Source organism: Lontra canadensis, unplaced genomic scaffold (assembly GCF_010015895.1).
Source record: "Lontra canadensis isolate GAN:19392208 unplaced genomic scaffold, GSC_riverotter_1.0 scaffold25, whole genome shotgun sequence".
Lineage (NCBI taxonomy): Eukaryota > Metazoa > Chordata > Mammalia > Carnivora > Mustelidae > Lontra > Lontra canadensis.
Genome location: NW_022631019.1, coordinates 10,880,855 through 10,897,040, shown reverse-complemented (window position 1 = coordinate 10,897,040; position 16,186 = coordinate 10,880,855). Strand labels below are relative to the sequence as shown.

Sequence of the window (16,186 nt, the reverse complement as noted above, 5' to 3'; positions counted from 1 at the left end):
CCCTTTCCTGTCTGGGTAGCACCATGTTTCACTCTGATGCGGACGTCCCCACCCCCCGCAGCGTCCCACCCCAAACACTTGGCAATCCATGCAGCAGCCTATGATGCACAAAGCAGCCCAAGTTCTAAACCCTCCCACGTCATTCCATAAAAAGGTCAAATCCTAATCACACGAATAAAAACATACCACTCTAGGAAATACTATTCAATTGTCCTTCAATTTCCTGTTGTAACTGATGAATCATCAATACACAGAGCACTAAGTGTAATTCCAAACACCAAACCATGTGATCCAGTTTGCAAATGGGACAACAGAGACAAGCCATACCTTGCCTACAGCACAGACACAGCCAAAATGGGAAGTTGATCTGCTTTTAGCTGCACGGGTGGTGGGATTTCTCATGGCTTCTGCTTTTTAAAGCATTCACTCTCATTCTAAAATGGTATGCTATACACAAAACCATCAATTTTATTCCAGAATACATCATCTTAATGATAATAAAAAGCTTCTGTATGCACATACTGCCAATACATTTAAAAAGGCCCAAATTTTAACAAAGAGAATAGACAAATTCATCAGACAAGAGATAAGTTACTTTGGCCGAAAAGAATCTTTAAAAAAAATCTGGCTCAACATTCTGCTTGCAGGTTTCTACATATACTGTATATGTGGTGAGTGTGTACGTGTGTGTATAGCTTTTCTGAAGGGAATGGAGTACGGTCTAGCCCCCTGCTCCATGGTTATGTAGGAACTACAATGTTCTTTGCTAGCAAAACAAGAAGTGCAAGGTCTGCATTTCCACCAACTCGATGCAAAGCCCCAAGAGCTTCCTGCAAAGTGAAGCCGGCGCGGAGAATGCGGTCAATGTCTGCGGCGGGAAAAATTAATGGTGAAAGGATGGAGGGACTTGCTGATGGCTGGCTGGGAGGTGGTTCAAATTCAAGACGTGGCTCTGCAGCTTCGGGACAGACATCTTCTCTGGTCTCTGGCCTGTCTGGCACTGGTTTCTGTGTGCCCTGACCCAAATCTTCAACCAGTATGAAACTGGTTTCATACTTCGTTTGCTCGCAAGTGTGACTGACTGCATCCTCCTCGCCTGCTATGAGTTTGGGGGCAATGTCCACACCTACGGTGCAGTGTGACTGATGTGACGTTTTAGTGGAGGCCAGAGTGGCAGAGCTGCTCTCCCTTCTGGATTCCCTAGACTCAGGGTCACTTTCCTTATCCATTACTAGGCCATCACCCGGATCCCCAACGGTACTACTTTCGACTGCATCTACTCCAGCACCATCTGAAGCATCTGGTAACTTCTCTACCCTCACCGATACAGATATGGTCTGATGAAAGGTGACTTGTGAACTCTCTTCATTCTGGGTAACTGTAAGATGCTCACGTTGGGTCCATCTTTCAGAAAGGTCCTTAATAACTGTTTGGCCCTCGGTTACCATTTCAGACTGACAGATAACTTCCCCAGATGTATTTTCTGAAGCTGGTTTATTACTAATGACCAGAAGTTCATGGAGTTCCTTCAAGGCTACGGTTAGAGATGAGCAGGATTCCTCCGCTGACTCCACAGAGGGCTGACAACTGCCACAAAGACTTAAAGAGGGGGAGCAATCCCCATCTTCTTTACCTGTTCCAGACATTTCAATGTTACTGTCTGGGAGCTGTAAATCCTGAGTGCAAATGGAATTACTCAAAATTTCAGATGAAGGGTTACATTTTGATGGTTCCACTTCCATCAAGGGATTATCTAAGCTGAGAGCAGATGCCCCGATGTCCCTGACACTGGCCTGCTGACCACGTGCGGAATTACATAGTGCGACGAGGGATTCTTCAACCGTCTCTACTTCCATAAGTGTTTCTGAATTCGAGCAGCCAAAGCACCCTGAAGGTAGAGTATTTTCTTCTGTACGCGGAAGGTCCACATTCTGTTGTAGCCCGTCTCCTTTCACTGCCGTTTCCAAATCAACACTTCTTTGCTGATTCTGTTGCCTTTCTCCAAAAAGCTCAGAGTCCTCTGTGTCACAGAGATGCTCCTGGTCATTTAGAGCATTCTGTTGTCCAACCCCGTGCTGTTCATTCCCTGGTTCCTTGTGCCGCCAAAGGCCACTCACCTGAGGCAGGTTCTGACTTTCTGGATGCTGCCCCTTCCCACCTAGAAGCCCCGGTGGTTCTTGCACCCTAGTGGTTGTGACAGGTACACTACCTTGCTGTCTTGTGTGGAGATGAGATCTCGGGCCCTGGATGCTTCTTTCAGCAGATTTCTCCATGTTATCAGCAACGATGGCTTCTTCGGAGGAATTCTGCAAAGGCAGGGCTGGACTGTGGTCTGCTGAAGAAGCACTATCAGGAAGATCCTGGAGAGGAAGATGTTCTTTCTTTTCAGAGGTTATCTGGAGTTCAGCTGAAGCCTTCAAAGCCTTCACAGCTTTAGGTTCGATGCTGTCCGGGTCACTGGGCTTGATAGGGCAGACTGAAGCAGAGACAGAGTGAGCAAGACTCATAGGATTACCAATCGCAGGACTCTGTCCTAAAGGATGGGCTGGATGGTTACATCCATCTGAAGTTGGTAATGATGACATTCCCAGTGAGGTAGTTTCTTTACCGCTTTTCTCTATATGGAACAAAAAGGAAAGGAGATTAATCAGCCAGTTACAAAGGCCACTGAATTATTGGATGATACAAATCTAAACAGGACAGGACAAAATCAGGTCCTTAAAGCTGGGTCTGCCTTATATTCACAGACTTATACAAAAACCATTCTCACTGCGGTAGACAACTGAACATCACAGCATCAGAATAAGAGGTAGGTACGTTCTTAATAAAACATGTGCACTTGAATTCAGTATTTTTCTCTAAGTACCATTAATAAACGTTCACATAGTAGCTGGGTTAGTGCAAGACTGAGGGATATTGATACGTCTTTATTCTCGGAGAGTTCAGAACTCTAGAACTTCTAGAGTTTTTCCAAGTGTGTTCTATCACTTGCCCTGGAATCACCTGGGCTGTCTGCTAAGCGTGCACATTCTGGGGCACCCAAGGTTTACTGCATTCTCATGAATCTGCACTTTCAATAAGCTTCTCAGGTGATTCTTAAGCATATTACAAATTTTGAGGATCTCTACACTGGAACGATTCTCACGTCAATGCACTTCCGGTGTTCCTAATGCGAACAGGAAGGTTCTAAATGACAAGTCTAATAAGTCCAGGTGTATCTGGAACAGAGCAGGAATGACAACGAGAAAGGAGAATATGCTTGGGTCTCTCCAAAAGAAAGAGAAACATTCTATTTAATTCATTTCTATCCAAACTTCCTGAAAATCAGGATACAACTACGTCAGTGTAGAGGCAAAGAACAAAAACAAAACTAAAGGTCAAGCATATTAAGTCCAATCATCACCTTACCAAATAGGGCAACTTTAGAAAGGATTATCTGTTACTTTATCAGGTTAGCAAAGTACAACTAAGTGAGAACATTTAAGTAGTTTAAGGGCACGGTAGGGGGTGGGCCTGGCAGTGGAGGGAGATAGGTGGGAACAGGTTTTCACCATTTTCACCAGGCAAGGACAATTTAGACAGACTGCAAAGGACCGAGTGCTCCCAGGAAGGCAGGCTCAACCACCTCGTGACACCATTAATCATGAACTCTAACGCCTTCGCCACCGATCCAGTTAAACATCCACCTCCACGCAATTACTGTAAGATCTTTAATTAAATGTCAAAGGCTGGTAACAAAAATTACTTCCACAATACAATCTATCAGGGCAGATGTGACTCAAATGCTTCATGCTGATTAACATCCAATATGGGGGGCCTGATCTTCCGAGGTCATGAAGCAATCCAGTTAGGATTCAAACAGCTCTAAATCATGAAAATGGTTCACAGCACGAGCAGATAAAGCACTCCCTACGTCAGAAGTTACTGACTTCTTGCAAAACAATCTTCTAGCTTAAAGGTAAATGGCGATTAATTTTATTTCTCAATCTCTAAGGCTGACTGAAGGAGGTTCAATTGTGAGTTAATGCTGACAGAGAAGATGCGTTACTGCCCAGTGTCCGTGTGAGTGGCATGGGGGATATGATACCGGCCTCCGGGCACTGGCATGCCAGCGAGGACAACTGTGTGAGGTCAGGAGAACATGGCCTCCAGGTGTCTGGTACTCATTAGGAAAGCAGCACACAGTCCTCCTGCAGCCGAGATGGTCGGTCTCACTGGCCTAAGTCCTAACTGTAGGGGAGCACTGGGTCAGTACTACAGGGTAGAAGGGGATGAGGACAATGGATATTAAGACGAATTAAACCATGCCTACTTTACCCCACCTTTGTAAGGAAAAAGGAAAAAAAAGAAGAAATTGAGTGCTAGGTATCTAATTACAACCAGCCTGCAAACCCCTATGAAGTCCCAGGTTGGGAGTTTAAAGAAAGACTGTCTTTCTTCCTCTTGAGAAATCAGCCGGGATGCCCAGGCTGCCGTCTCCCAGATTTACTCTCCAGGGAAACAGGGGGCACAGCGCCTCCGGGAGAGAATGTGTCAGGCTAGGGAGAGACAGAAGAGCCAAATGTCAGCTCTTCTTTCTGGGAGAATAAAACCTCAATCCTGCCCGCATCAGTGAGCCTGTGTCACTAGACAAGTCAGCTGGTCTAGGCTTCCATTTCTTCCACAGTGGACTGGCAATTTCTACCTGTCTCTACCTCTAGGTGGCCGTGTGCAGTGCTAGGAAAAAAAAAAGGAACTTTTCAGGTTTTCCGAGGAAACAGACTCACAAAACCCGATGGTGTGGTCCTCCCCAACGACAACGCGCTGTGGCGCTGACATTCTTGATCTGATATGTCCACCACGGCCAGATGGGCCCTGTTTTGCCTGGGGTCTCCCTCCCCTCCCTGGGCTGTTCCAATGGCTGAGAATTCTTTGCATAGGAAATCGTGCTCGGATATGTACGTGTGCCAACACACAGATGCATATACAGGCTAGTTGTAACCAGATTAAACAAGGTGAAATGGATGGCAGAAGCTAAATTCCAAAACTGCAGATACAGAGACTTTCAGACCACAGACGATAACTGGATGGAAGGCTTAACGTGGGGTCTATAAATACCTGGTCTGGGGCCCACTCCAGCTGCAGTACACACACACTACATGCATCATGGCTTCTGACGCTCTGTTTGAATTAGGAAACAGACAAGCAAACTTGGGTTAACAATGCAAACCACACAGCATGCAGGGTTTTGTCTCCATTCCTCTGCCACCTTTACAATCAGGAACTGGTAGAGTCAAGCTTGGGGAATGTTTCCGTAGTCTGGCTGGTTTAATTCTCTCACAATACATAAAGCAATGTGTCAACTTCAACAGATTTTTCAATAGAACTTGGAAAGAAATGAACTTCACACACCCACACACATGGAATTCATGGGCAGACATGTGGGATGGGTGGAGAACAGACTCAGAGATGGGATCACACGGCATGGAAATCTTAAAAGGTGAGCGAACATTTGTAACTGTCACTTCCCAAATTTCCTTCTCAGATGAGATTTATTTTTAGAAGAAAAACAACTCAAAATGGATTATCCTGGGCTATCTTGCAGCCCGTTTTTAGAAGATGTATTAGATATAGCTCCTATCCGGGTTTATTGTCCCATTGATAGAAAAGATAAAGACACTCTGGTGTAAGTACCCACGAAAGAAACAGTTTTTAACAAAAGTACTTTCACCTACTATGTCCAGAGTTTTGATTTTGAGGATACCGGGAAGTCGGTGTTCCAAACAAACAGGACCTGATGTAGAATTATTTCACTATTTAAACATTACAAAAATTAGCACGAGCCACATATCGTCAGTAACAAAAACAGCACATGGGCACAAAACCCATTTTTTAAATCCTTTTTAAAAGTTTTTATTTTTTTATTTTGCTTTTAATATCCTTAAAGTAATCTCTAAGCCCAACATGGGTCTCAAACGCATGACCCTGAGATCAGGAGTCTCACAGTCTACTGACTGAGCCAGCCAGGCACTCCTCCTTTTAGTCTTTCCAATTGGTACATTCCCTTCACTATGCCTGAAAATACCCGTGGTTTCTATTTTAATTTCCTAAACTTTTTATTTTAAGAAGGTAATTACCCAAAGAGGGTAACTGTTAGTAGGTTAGAAAGCATTGCTATCATCAGCTAGTGCTTCTCAAATAAAAACACCAAACTGTGGGGGGAAAACAGAGATTTCACAAGATGGTTATACACCTTCATTTTATGAATACCCAGTATTATGACTAAGCTGACAAAGTTACTAAAACAGGTAAAACCTTCTAAGTGGGTATGTCAAACTCAGTCAAGCTTGCCTTGCAAGGAAGACTAAAACTATTAATTTAGTCTCTGTCTCGTTCAGAATTCTCCCCTTCCTGCAAAAGTCAAGTCACAACCAAAGCTGTACTTTACATATAAGACTCAAAGGTGCCAAAAGGTGTAGTGGAGTGTATTAAGAACAAGGCCAGCTTGGAAAACTGTCTGCAATCCACACCCATTTTAAAGAGGCTCAGGTCTAGACCTCTGGGTGTTCTCTAAGTGAAAACACTGGCAAAATCTGGTTGTTTATTTTGTAAAGATCCTATCTTTTTTTGTCGTTAGAGGACAGCTATTTCCCCGACTTGTAGCTCTAATACATTTTACTATACCAGAAAACACAGCACATGGTATTAGTCACTGATGAATGATTACAGCTCAAGACTTTAAAATAACCCCACCTTGAAAGTTAGTTCTCTTCAGCTTCTAGAAAATGTATCCCAGAGTCACTATTTTATAACAGATGGGGAAGAATTATGCCATGGAGGTAGATTTCAGCAAAAATGTGTTCTTCCATTTAGCCCAGAAAACGTGGCTTGGTCTTTAGATTTAAACAAGCCACGACAACTGAGACTTATGAAAACATGATTAGGTATCCCCATGTCAACGGCTAACCCACTGTTCTAATTTGGCCCAAGAACGCACTATGCAATCTCATTAATAGCATAAACACTGTAGTTTGATTAGTGCTCAATTATGCGTCTTTGTCGTCGGTTCCTCTATGGTGGCAGCACTTTCAGTAGGTATTAAAGAGGCCAAGACTGCTCAGTCACCAGGACAATGTACACTTCAAAGGAAAATGGGCCCAAGAAAAGGAAAAATAATTTTCAGGGAAACTGTAAAACTCAAAAGGAAATGGTCTGCTTACTGTATTTTTTTTTCTTTTTTAAAGTAGACTCCATACCCAGCATGAAGCCCAATGTGGGGCTTAACTCACAACCCTGAGATCAAGACCTGCACTGAGATCAAGAGTTGGACCTTCAACCGACTGAGCCAGCCAGGTGCTCCTATAGTAATTTTTGTCAGGAAAAAACAAACTAGGGAAGCCTGGGTGGCTCAGTCGTTAAGCGTCTGCCTTCAGCTCAGGGCATGATCCCAGGGTCCTGAGATCGAGCCCCACATTGGACTCCCTGCACAGTGGGAAAACTGCTTCTCCCTCTCCCACTCCCCTGATTGTGTTTCCTCTTTTGCTATGTCTCTATCACATAAATAAATAAAATCTTAAAAAAAAAAAAAGAAACAAGATTTTTTAGGAAGCCTACCAAAATGTGCCTAAGCAAAGTAACTCCCTGATGCACCTACCTAGTGACACAGCAATGGGTCTGTCTAAACACCGAGGTTTCCTGGATTCAGAGATAGGAGAAGGTGGTGAGAGGACAAGGAACACATCCATGACAGGAGGATGACACGGATTAGAAATGGAAAAGGCCCCCATCCCTCTGAAGCTCCACCCTCCCCAGCCCACGGACCAGTAACAAGAAAAAAGTCATTCGAGAGCTTGGCCGCTGAAGATACCTGCGTCCTCTACGGACTTTTGAAGAGCTTCTGCTAGTTCATGGTCCGCAATCTCCTCCGGCCGCACGTCCTCTCGCCCAGCCCCGTATGCCAACCGGGCACACTCCGGTAACTCTCCCTCGGGGAGGAAGGTGGTCTGAGAGCCGGTGGTGCCGATCACGAGCACATTTTTCTTGAGGTCAATGGAACACTTAGAAGGAAGAAACCAAAGACTGAGGACAGTGGATAAAACGCCATGCAAAAAAATTATCATGAATTTAAATATTTAAGTTTTATTTCATCTTGAAATATTTTAAGCATTTAAAAAGTTCATAGCAGAATCATCTTCATAGGACACAGTTTACTTATTCATCTAACCCAAGCTCTATTCATTTTTGAACTTAAATGTAATACATGTTCATTGTAAAAATTTGGAAACACGCCAGGCATAATCAGTGGCCCCACTTTTTAGAAACATGTAAGTGAGGGGCGCCTGGGTGGCTCAGTGGGTTAAAGCCTCTGCCTTCGGCTCAGGTCATGATCCCAGGGTCCTGGGATCGAGCCCCGCATCTGGTTCTCTGCTCAGCGGGGAGCCTGCTTCCTCCTCTCTCTCTGGCTACTTGTGATTTCTGTCAAATAAATAAATAAAATCTTTAAAAAAAAAAAAAGAAAGAAAGAAAGAAAAGAAACACGTAAGTGATTTTCTTATAAAGCTGAGACATACTATTTATACATTCACATTTACATTACTATTTACATTTTGCTTATTGCATAAACTACAACTTATATTTAAACTCTATACCAATGGTTTCAAAAGTGGTATATGGGCAAAGCCATCTCTACAAAAGTATTTTTTCTTTTTTAAGATTATTTATTTATTTATTTGACAGACAGAGATCACAAGTACTCAGAGAGGCAGGCAGAGAGAGAGGAGGAAGCAGGTCTCCTGCTGAGCAGAGAGCCTGATGCGGGGCTCCATCCCAGGACCCTGAGATCATGACCTGAGCTGAAGGCAGAGGCTTTAACCCACTGACCCACCCAGGTGCCCCAACTGTTCTTTATTTCATATTTATGCTACCCTTTTTTTTTTGTCTGTATATCTGTGTATTTGACATAGCACAGTACACACATACATGTTTCATATCTATCAAGTTGGAGAATACTGGTCTACACCATGACTAACAAGCAGAGAAAAACAGTGACAAGTTAAAAACTAGGTTTTATTAACACATGCATTCACTCATCCCTTCCACTTAAAATTCTGCACCTTAATTAGACTATTCATGCAATGTTTTATAGGAATTTAGTAATAAAAATCTTTTTAAAGAGTATTAGTGACATAAAAATATTGACTAGATGTGAAATCTTGCTGTGAAAAATCTTACTACCCAGTGGACACTAACTGCATCTTCAATCAGAAGAGGTTATCTTTAAACAAATTGTTAGGCTTCAGAGTGGAAATACAAATATCACTGCAAGCTAATGTATTTACAAATCATTCTCCCTGTACTAAAGAAGCATTTCCATTCCCAACATCTCACGTACACCTTCCTCAATCCCACAGCTCTTCTGCCTAGCGAGTAGGGACTAAATGTATACTTGCAGCAGAAACATCACCATCATGGCAGCCTTTGTGGCTCAGTGAGTTAAGTGTCTCACTCTTGACTTTGGCTCAGGTCATGATCTCAGGGATGTGAGATCAAGCCCTGCATCAGGCTCTGTGCTGGGTGCCGGGTCGGCTTAAGAGTCTCTCCTCTTGTCCTTTGGTCCCTCCCCCACCTCTCAAAAAAAATTACCATCATGTGTTGTCCAGATCCCTACGAACCCAACAAAAATTACCTGAGTTCCTATCAGAAACTAAAAATAACACACGAGAATAAAGTTGCCCAAATAATCTCAAACAGATGGCAAGATTAAAAAGATTCAGAGGGGAAAAAAAAAAAGATTCAGAGAGATTTCACAAGAAGAAATTCTATTTCCACTGATACATAATTTCAAACCATGCATGATGACATCCTCCACTTAGGACCTTTTCAGACTGGAGAAGCCACGGCTTTTCAGTTTTCCAGGATACACAACCGAAGGAGACAACGCGCTGATAACCGCGTAACACACGAAATGCCGACCCCGAGATGGAAGCAAAGCCCTGATTACCTGATGCCGCTTTAGCATGTCCAGTCCCAGAAGCATGTCCATGGGCTGCTCCTCAAGTATAGAGAACGAACAGGCCAGGAAATCGCCTTCAATCTGAACCTGAGCTAAAGCACATTAAGAAAAGAGATTATGGATTTTTATTTTAATCTGACTGACTTACTTATTTATTGTCACTGATTTTTGCTTCAAAAGCCTCACACAAGCTTTTGGAAATGTATCTACCATTCTGGGCCTTGCGTCCTGTAATCAGTCACAGCCAAGGCAAAGCATGAAACAGGTGAGTTAAGTATGAAAATCCAGTAAGCGCAACCATCAGTTTGAAAGCCAGTGAAGGCACCAGCTTGTAAAGTGGATAGAGTAGAACCACGGAGAATATCCGGCTTGATGCAGGATACCATCAGGACACGTGGTCAGCTGGTAAGGACAGCTGGCACTAAGGATGGCGACGGGAATCAGTTCCTCCAATATTAACCGCTTGCTTCCTACACTTACAAAAGGCTTTCTAAAAGGGAAATAAGGGGCGCCTGGGTGGCTCAGTGGGTTAAGCCTCTGCCTTCAGCTCATGTCATGATCTCAGGGTTCTGGGATCGAGCCCCGAGTTGGGAATCCCTGCTCAGTGGGGAGTCTGCTTCCCCCTCCCTCTCTCTGCCTGCCTCTCTGCCTACTTGTGATCTCTGTCAAATAAATAAATTAAAAAAAAAAAAAAAAGAATTAAAAGGGAAATAAAATCTGTACACAAGTTAACCTCCAAAAAGCAAAATGTTTATTACTGCCTGTTATAATCAAGTCTGTATTTGCAAAAGTTGAGACAAACCAATGCCTGTCTTTGCCTGGAGTCTCTTGCTTTTGCCTCTTTCCTTTATTAGTTCTCTTACTTTATATACAAATATATACATACATACATACACACACACACATATATATATATATATATAATTACTTTGTTATTAAGTATATCTTTTTTAAAAAGGTCTATTTATTTTTTGAGAGAGAGTGTGCCAGTACACATGCTGGGGGAGAGACAAAGGGAGAAGCAGGCACCCCGCTGAGCAGGGAGCCAACTTGGGACTCGAACCTAGCACCCTGGGATCATGACCTGAGCCAAAGGCAAGCTCTCAACTGACTGAGCCACCCATGTGCCCTTGTTCTTATGTGTATCTTACAAACAGAAGAGTATATGAAATGTGTACAGTATAAAGCATAACAGAACAAAGATCGATGCATTTATTTCCCAGGTTAGGAAACACAAAAAGCAGAAGTCCCCTACATCTTCCACTGATCACAACTAAGTGACTTTTCCAACCTTCACTACTATCCTGGTTTTTGTTTTCCTCATTCCCAGCTTTTTAAATAATCCTTACCAAGAAGATATTTGCAAACGACATATCAGATAAAGGGCTAGTATCCAAAATCTGTGAAGAACTTATCAAACTCAACACCCAAAGAACAAATAACCCAATCAAGAAATGGGCAGAGGACATGAACAGACATTTCTGCAAAGAAGACATCCGGATGGCCAACAGACACATGAAAAAGTGCTCCACATCACTTGGCATCAGGGAAATACGAATCAAACCACAATGAGATACCACCTCACACCAGTCAGAATGGTTAAAATTAACACGTCAGGAAATGACAGATGCTGGCAAGGATGTGGAGAAAGGGGAACCCTCTTACACTGTTGGTGGGAATGCAAGCTGGTGCAGCCTCTCTGGAAAACAGCATGGAGGTTCCTCAAAAAGTTGAAAATAGAGCTACCCTACGACCCAGCAATCGCACTACTGGGTATTTAGATACAAATGTAGTGATCCGAAGGGGCACGTGCACCCGAATGTTTATAGCAGCAATGTCCACAATAGTCAAACGATGGAAAGAACCTAGATGTCCATCAACAGATGAATGGATAAAGAAGATGTGGTATATCTATACAATGGAATACTATGCAGCCATCAGTAGAAATGATATCTTGCCATTTGCGATGACATGGATGGAACTAGAGGGTGTTATGCTGAGCGAAATAAGTCAATCAGAGAAAGACAGTTATCATCTGATCTCCCTGATATGAGGAATCTGAGAGGCAATGTAGGGGGTTTGGAGGGGTAGGGAAGGAAAAAATGAAACAAGATGGGATCGGGAGGGAGACAAACCATAAGAGATGCTTAATCTCACAAAACAAACTGGGGGTTGATGGGTGGTGGGTAGGGAGAGGGTGGCTGGGTTATGGACATTGGGGAGGGTCTGTGCTATGGTGAGTGCTGTGAAGTGTGTAATCCTGATGATTCACAGACCTGTACCCTAATACTACTAATAATACATTATAAATTAATAAAAAATAAAACAATTAAATGATAAATAATCCTTACCAGTTCTGTATGATTTCTAAGCAGCATTACTGTTTAACTTTGTGTTTTTGAACTACTACTTGCTTCTTTACTCAGAAAGTATTTTTGAGATCTATCCCTGTACATAGGACTCTGTTTCTTTCTCTACAAATCACCCCTTAGAGTACTATAATGTCTAATAGACCACAACTGATTTATTGATTCTATTGCTCCGGGACTTTCTGGATTGCTTTCAGGTTTATGCTGTCATAAGCAATGTCCCCTGAATATTCTGGTACTTGTCTCCTTGTGTGTATTCAGTTTCTCTGACAGTACATATACATATCAAAGAAAATAGAATCAGAGAATTCTAGGGGACATTAGGCTCAACTTTGCTGGGTGATGCTGAATTATTTTCTACAATGTTTTTAGCAGTGTATAAAACTTCCACTGCCCCACATTCTCATCAACATTTGGTATTATCAGATTTAAAATCTTGCTAATCTGGCAAGTAAATTTTCTATTTCCCTGACTAATAATGAACAAATTTTCATATATTTAACCATTTGGGTTTCCTGTTCAATAGCGCCTGGGGCATCTGGGTGGCTCAGTCGGTTAAGCATCTGACTTTGGCTCAGGTCATGATCCCAGGGTCCTCACATGGAGTCCCACATCAGGCTCCGGCTTGGTTCAGAGTCGGCTTCTCCCTCTGCCCCTCCCCTCTACTCCTGTTCACTTTCTAATTAGGGAAGAAAAAAAAAAAAAAAGGTAGTGCCTGTTCAGTCCTTTCTGTAATTTTTTTATAAAGTTTTTTTTTTTTTTTTTTTTTTTTTTAAGCGGGCTCCATGCCTAGTGTGAAGCCCAAAGCAGGGCTTGAACTCACGATCCTGAGACAAGACCTGAGCTGAGATCAAGAGGTGGACACTTAACTGAGCCACCCAGGCACCCCTATACTGTCTTTTTCACTGAGATGAAGGACAGAAAACACACACAGAATGTACATATTCTGAATCTAAATCCTTTATTAGTCCTATGTGCTATAAAAATTCTTTCCTACTTTATGTTTGTTCACTTCCTTTATGCCTTTTGATAAAAGTTCTTAATCTTAATATGGCCAAATCTGTCAAGTAATTTCCTTCTTAACCTTTAAGGAACCCCTTCCCCAAGCAAGATATTCTCTTATATTTTCTTCTAAAAGCTCTGACTTTGCCTTTCACATCACGGTCTTTCATCAACCCTGAACTGACATTTGTGTGTGTGAGAGACAGGGTCCAAGTTCCGATTCATTTTTTCCACATGGATACCCAGCTGTATGATACCCAGCACCTTTCCTGAAAACTTCCCTCTGCTCTGTAAGATTGCCTCTCTCATTTATCAAGGTTCATGTAAACGTGGGTCTGTTTCTGTTCTAGTACTTTGGTCTTGACATCTAGAAGGGGAAATTACTCCAGAGTATCTTGCCTATTCCTATAATAAACAGTCCATATAAAATTTTAAGTTAGCACATCATGTCTCACAAAAAAACAAAAAACCTGCTGAGATCTTAAGGGTATTACAATGACTCTGCTCTTGACAAATGTGGGAGAATTACCACTTTTGACATCCTGAGTCCTCTTATCTGTGACATAGCTCCCCTTTACTTAGATTTCCTTTATAATTGTAGGTTTTCTTCCTATCATAGCCACAGCTGCGAACGCCACAGCTTGCCCATCCCCAAGGAAGGAGGACACGAGGGACTGGTACTTACTTTACTTCCTCCTATCATCTTCCTACTTAAAAAACACAGAAATTCTGAGAATTCAGACTCGGAAGCAACCACTGTGTGACAGTACAGGTCCACCGTGTGTAGGGACGTATATGCAAGGAAGGTGTTTAAACTATTCTTAGTCTATACAAATCAACAAAAGAAAACCCAGAAGCTCTAATAGACAAATATATTACAAAAGAAAGAGAGCAATGGGCAGAAACTACCACTTGCAATAAAAGAAAAGAAGCTTACAATGAAAAAAAAAAAAAACAAACCAGCCTTTTTTAATCTGTACAGTAAGGGAGTAAAAACTAAGAATCCTTGATTGTATAAGGACCTCAAGATGAACACTGATTCGGCACCGGGAAAGCCACTCTGGTATGGGTTAGAAATACATCAAGGGGGGCGCCTGGGTGGCTCAGTGGGTTAAGCCTCTGCCTTTGGCTCAGGTCATGATCTCAGGGTCCTGGGATCGAGCCCCACATCGGGCTCTCTGCTCAGCGGGGAGCCTTCTTCCCCCTCTCTCTCTGCCTGCCTCTCTGCCTGCTTGTGATCTGTGTCTGTCAAATAAATAAATAAAATCTTAAAAAAAAAATTAGATTTAAAAAAAAAAAAAGAAAAAGAAAAAAGAAATACATCAAGGGCCTTTAAGGATTCATAATCTTTGATTCAGTAGCTTCACTTACGGGACTCTTGACTAAGAAAAAATTAAAATGTGCATAAAACTACACAAAAATCCAATGCCGTATTACAATAATAAAATATTGGGGGATAATTTTATCCTAAAAGTTGACCATTAAACCCATACAAGAGAATGCTATGCATCTGAATGATGCTTATGAAATACACAGTAATAGTGAGGAAATGTTATTTTTTCATAAAATGGTGTAAGTTTCTATGTTATATGACCACTTTTTTTTTTTAATGAACTCTTTTCTCAGCACAACTGTGAGTGTAAGCTGAACTTTTTTTTTTTTTTTTAAGATTTTTATTTATCCATTTGACAGAGAGACAGAGATCACAAGTAGGCAGAGAAGAGGGCGGGAGGGGGGGGAGAAGCAGGCTCCCTGTTGAACAGAGAACCCGATGCAGGGCTCCATCCCCAGACCCTGAGATCATGACATGAGCCAAAAGCAGAGGCTTAAACCACTGAGCCACCCAGATGCCCCTATACGACCACTTTTTTCTTTTTTTTTTTTAAAGATTTTTTATTTATTGGACATAGAGAGAGAGATTTCAAGTAGGCAAAGCAGCAGGCAGAGAGAGAGGGGGAAGCAGGCTCCCCGCTGAGCAGAGAGCCCGATGCGGGGCTGGATCCCAGGACCCTGATATCATGACCCGAGCTGAAGGCAGAGGCTTTAACCCAGGTGCCCCATATATGACCACTTTTTTTTGCAAGAACAAAATGCATGGAAAATAAGCCAGAAGGAGATTAAGTCCAAATGGTACCTAATGGTTGAGTCTCACTCAAAAGGATTTAAATTATTAAGAAGGGGCTCCTGGGTGGCTCAGTGGGTTAAGCCTCTGCCTTCGGCTCAGGTCATGATCTCAGGGTCCTGGGATCGAGCCCCGCATTGGGCTCTCTGCTCGGCAGGGAGTCTGCTTCCCTTCCTCTCTGCCTGCCTCGCTGCCTACCTGTGATCTCTGTCAAATAAATAAATAAAATCTTAAAAAAAAATTATTAAGAAAAAGAACAATTTTGGTTAGAGATGAAGGACTGAACACATGTATTTACCTCCATTTACTCCTTAAAAATTTACAATAAAATTTTTTTTTAAGGTACAGATCACTAAGGACAAAAAGCATGGACACAACAACTGAAACATAATTTTGGAACAGAAAGCAGAGGACAGTAAGGAAAACAGGGAAGCAAGCCAGTTCGTATCTCAGAACTCCCCAGAGGCGATGAATAAGGACCTGTGCCAACAGGGTTAGAGGTGGGTCCAGAGCAGGAAGACTGGTCAAAGTCTCTATGGGAGGCACAGTTAGATCTTGGGGTTGTCTCTGCTCAGTCAGGTGATTTCCTCCCTTCACCCACAGCAGACCAGGGGTTTATTTTCTCAAGAGGGCAATACAGAGGTGGGCACAGAGGGAGACAGAGATAGAGTAAGCAGGTAACTGAAACCCAGGGGGATGAAG

The 16,186-nt window shown here is 42.5% G+C and overlaps 1 protein-coding gene across 9 annotated transcripts in view; it reads right to left on the bottom strand.

Moving 5' to 3' along the window:
* Positions 1 to 443: 443 nt before the first annotated feature.
* LOC116871086 (protein DDI1 homolog 2) overlaps positions 444 to 16,186 on the bottom strand; it is a 37,594-nt gene continuing 21,851 nt past the window's right edge. For 3 of the 9 annotated variants that reach the window (XM_032863485.1, XM_032863484.1, XM_032863486.1), the window contains 3 exons: positions 9,980 to 10,083; positions 7,847 to 8,036; positions 444 to 2,617 (listed from right to left, as the gene is read on the bottom strand). In XM_032863485.1, the coding sequence (XP_032719376.1) occupies positions 741 to 2,617; positions 7,847 to 8,036; positions 9,980 to 10,083 (2,171 nt within the window). In that variant the 3' untranslated portion in view covers positions 444 to 740. Of the gene's footprint in view, positions 2,618 to 3,910; positions 4,110 to 4,167; positions 4,723 to 5,097; positions 5,507 to 7,817; positions 8,037 to 9,979; positions 10,084 to 16,186 lie in introns of those variants that run through there. The other 6 variants (XM_032863487.1, XM_032863492.1, XM_032863488.1 and 3 more) reach the window with 6 other exon arrangements.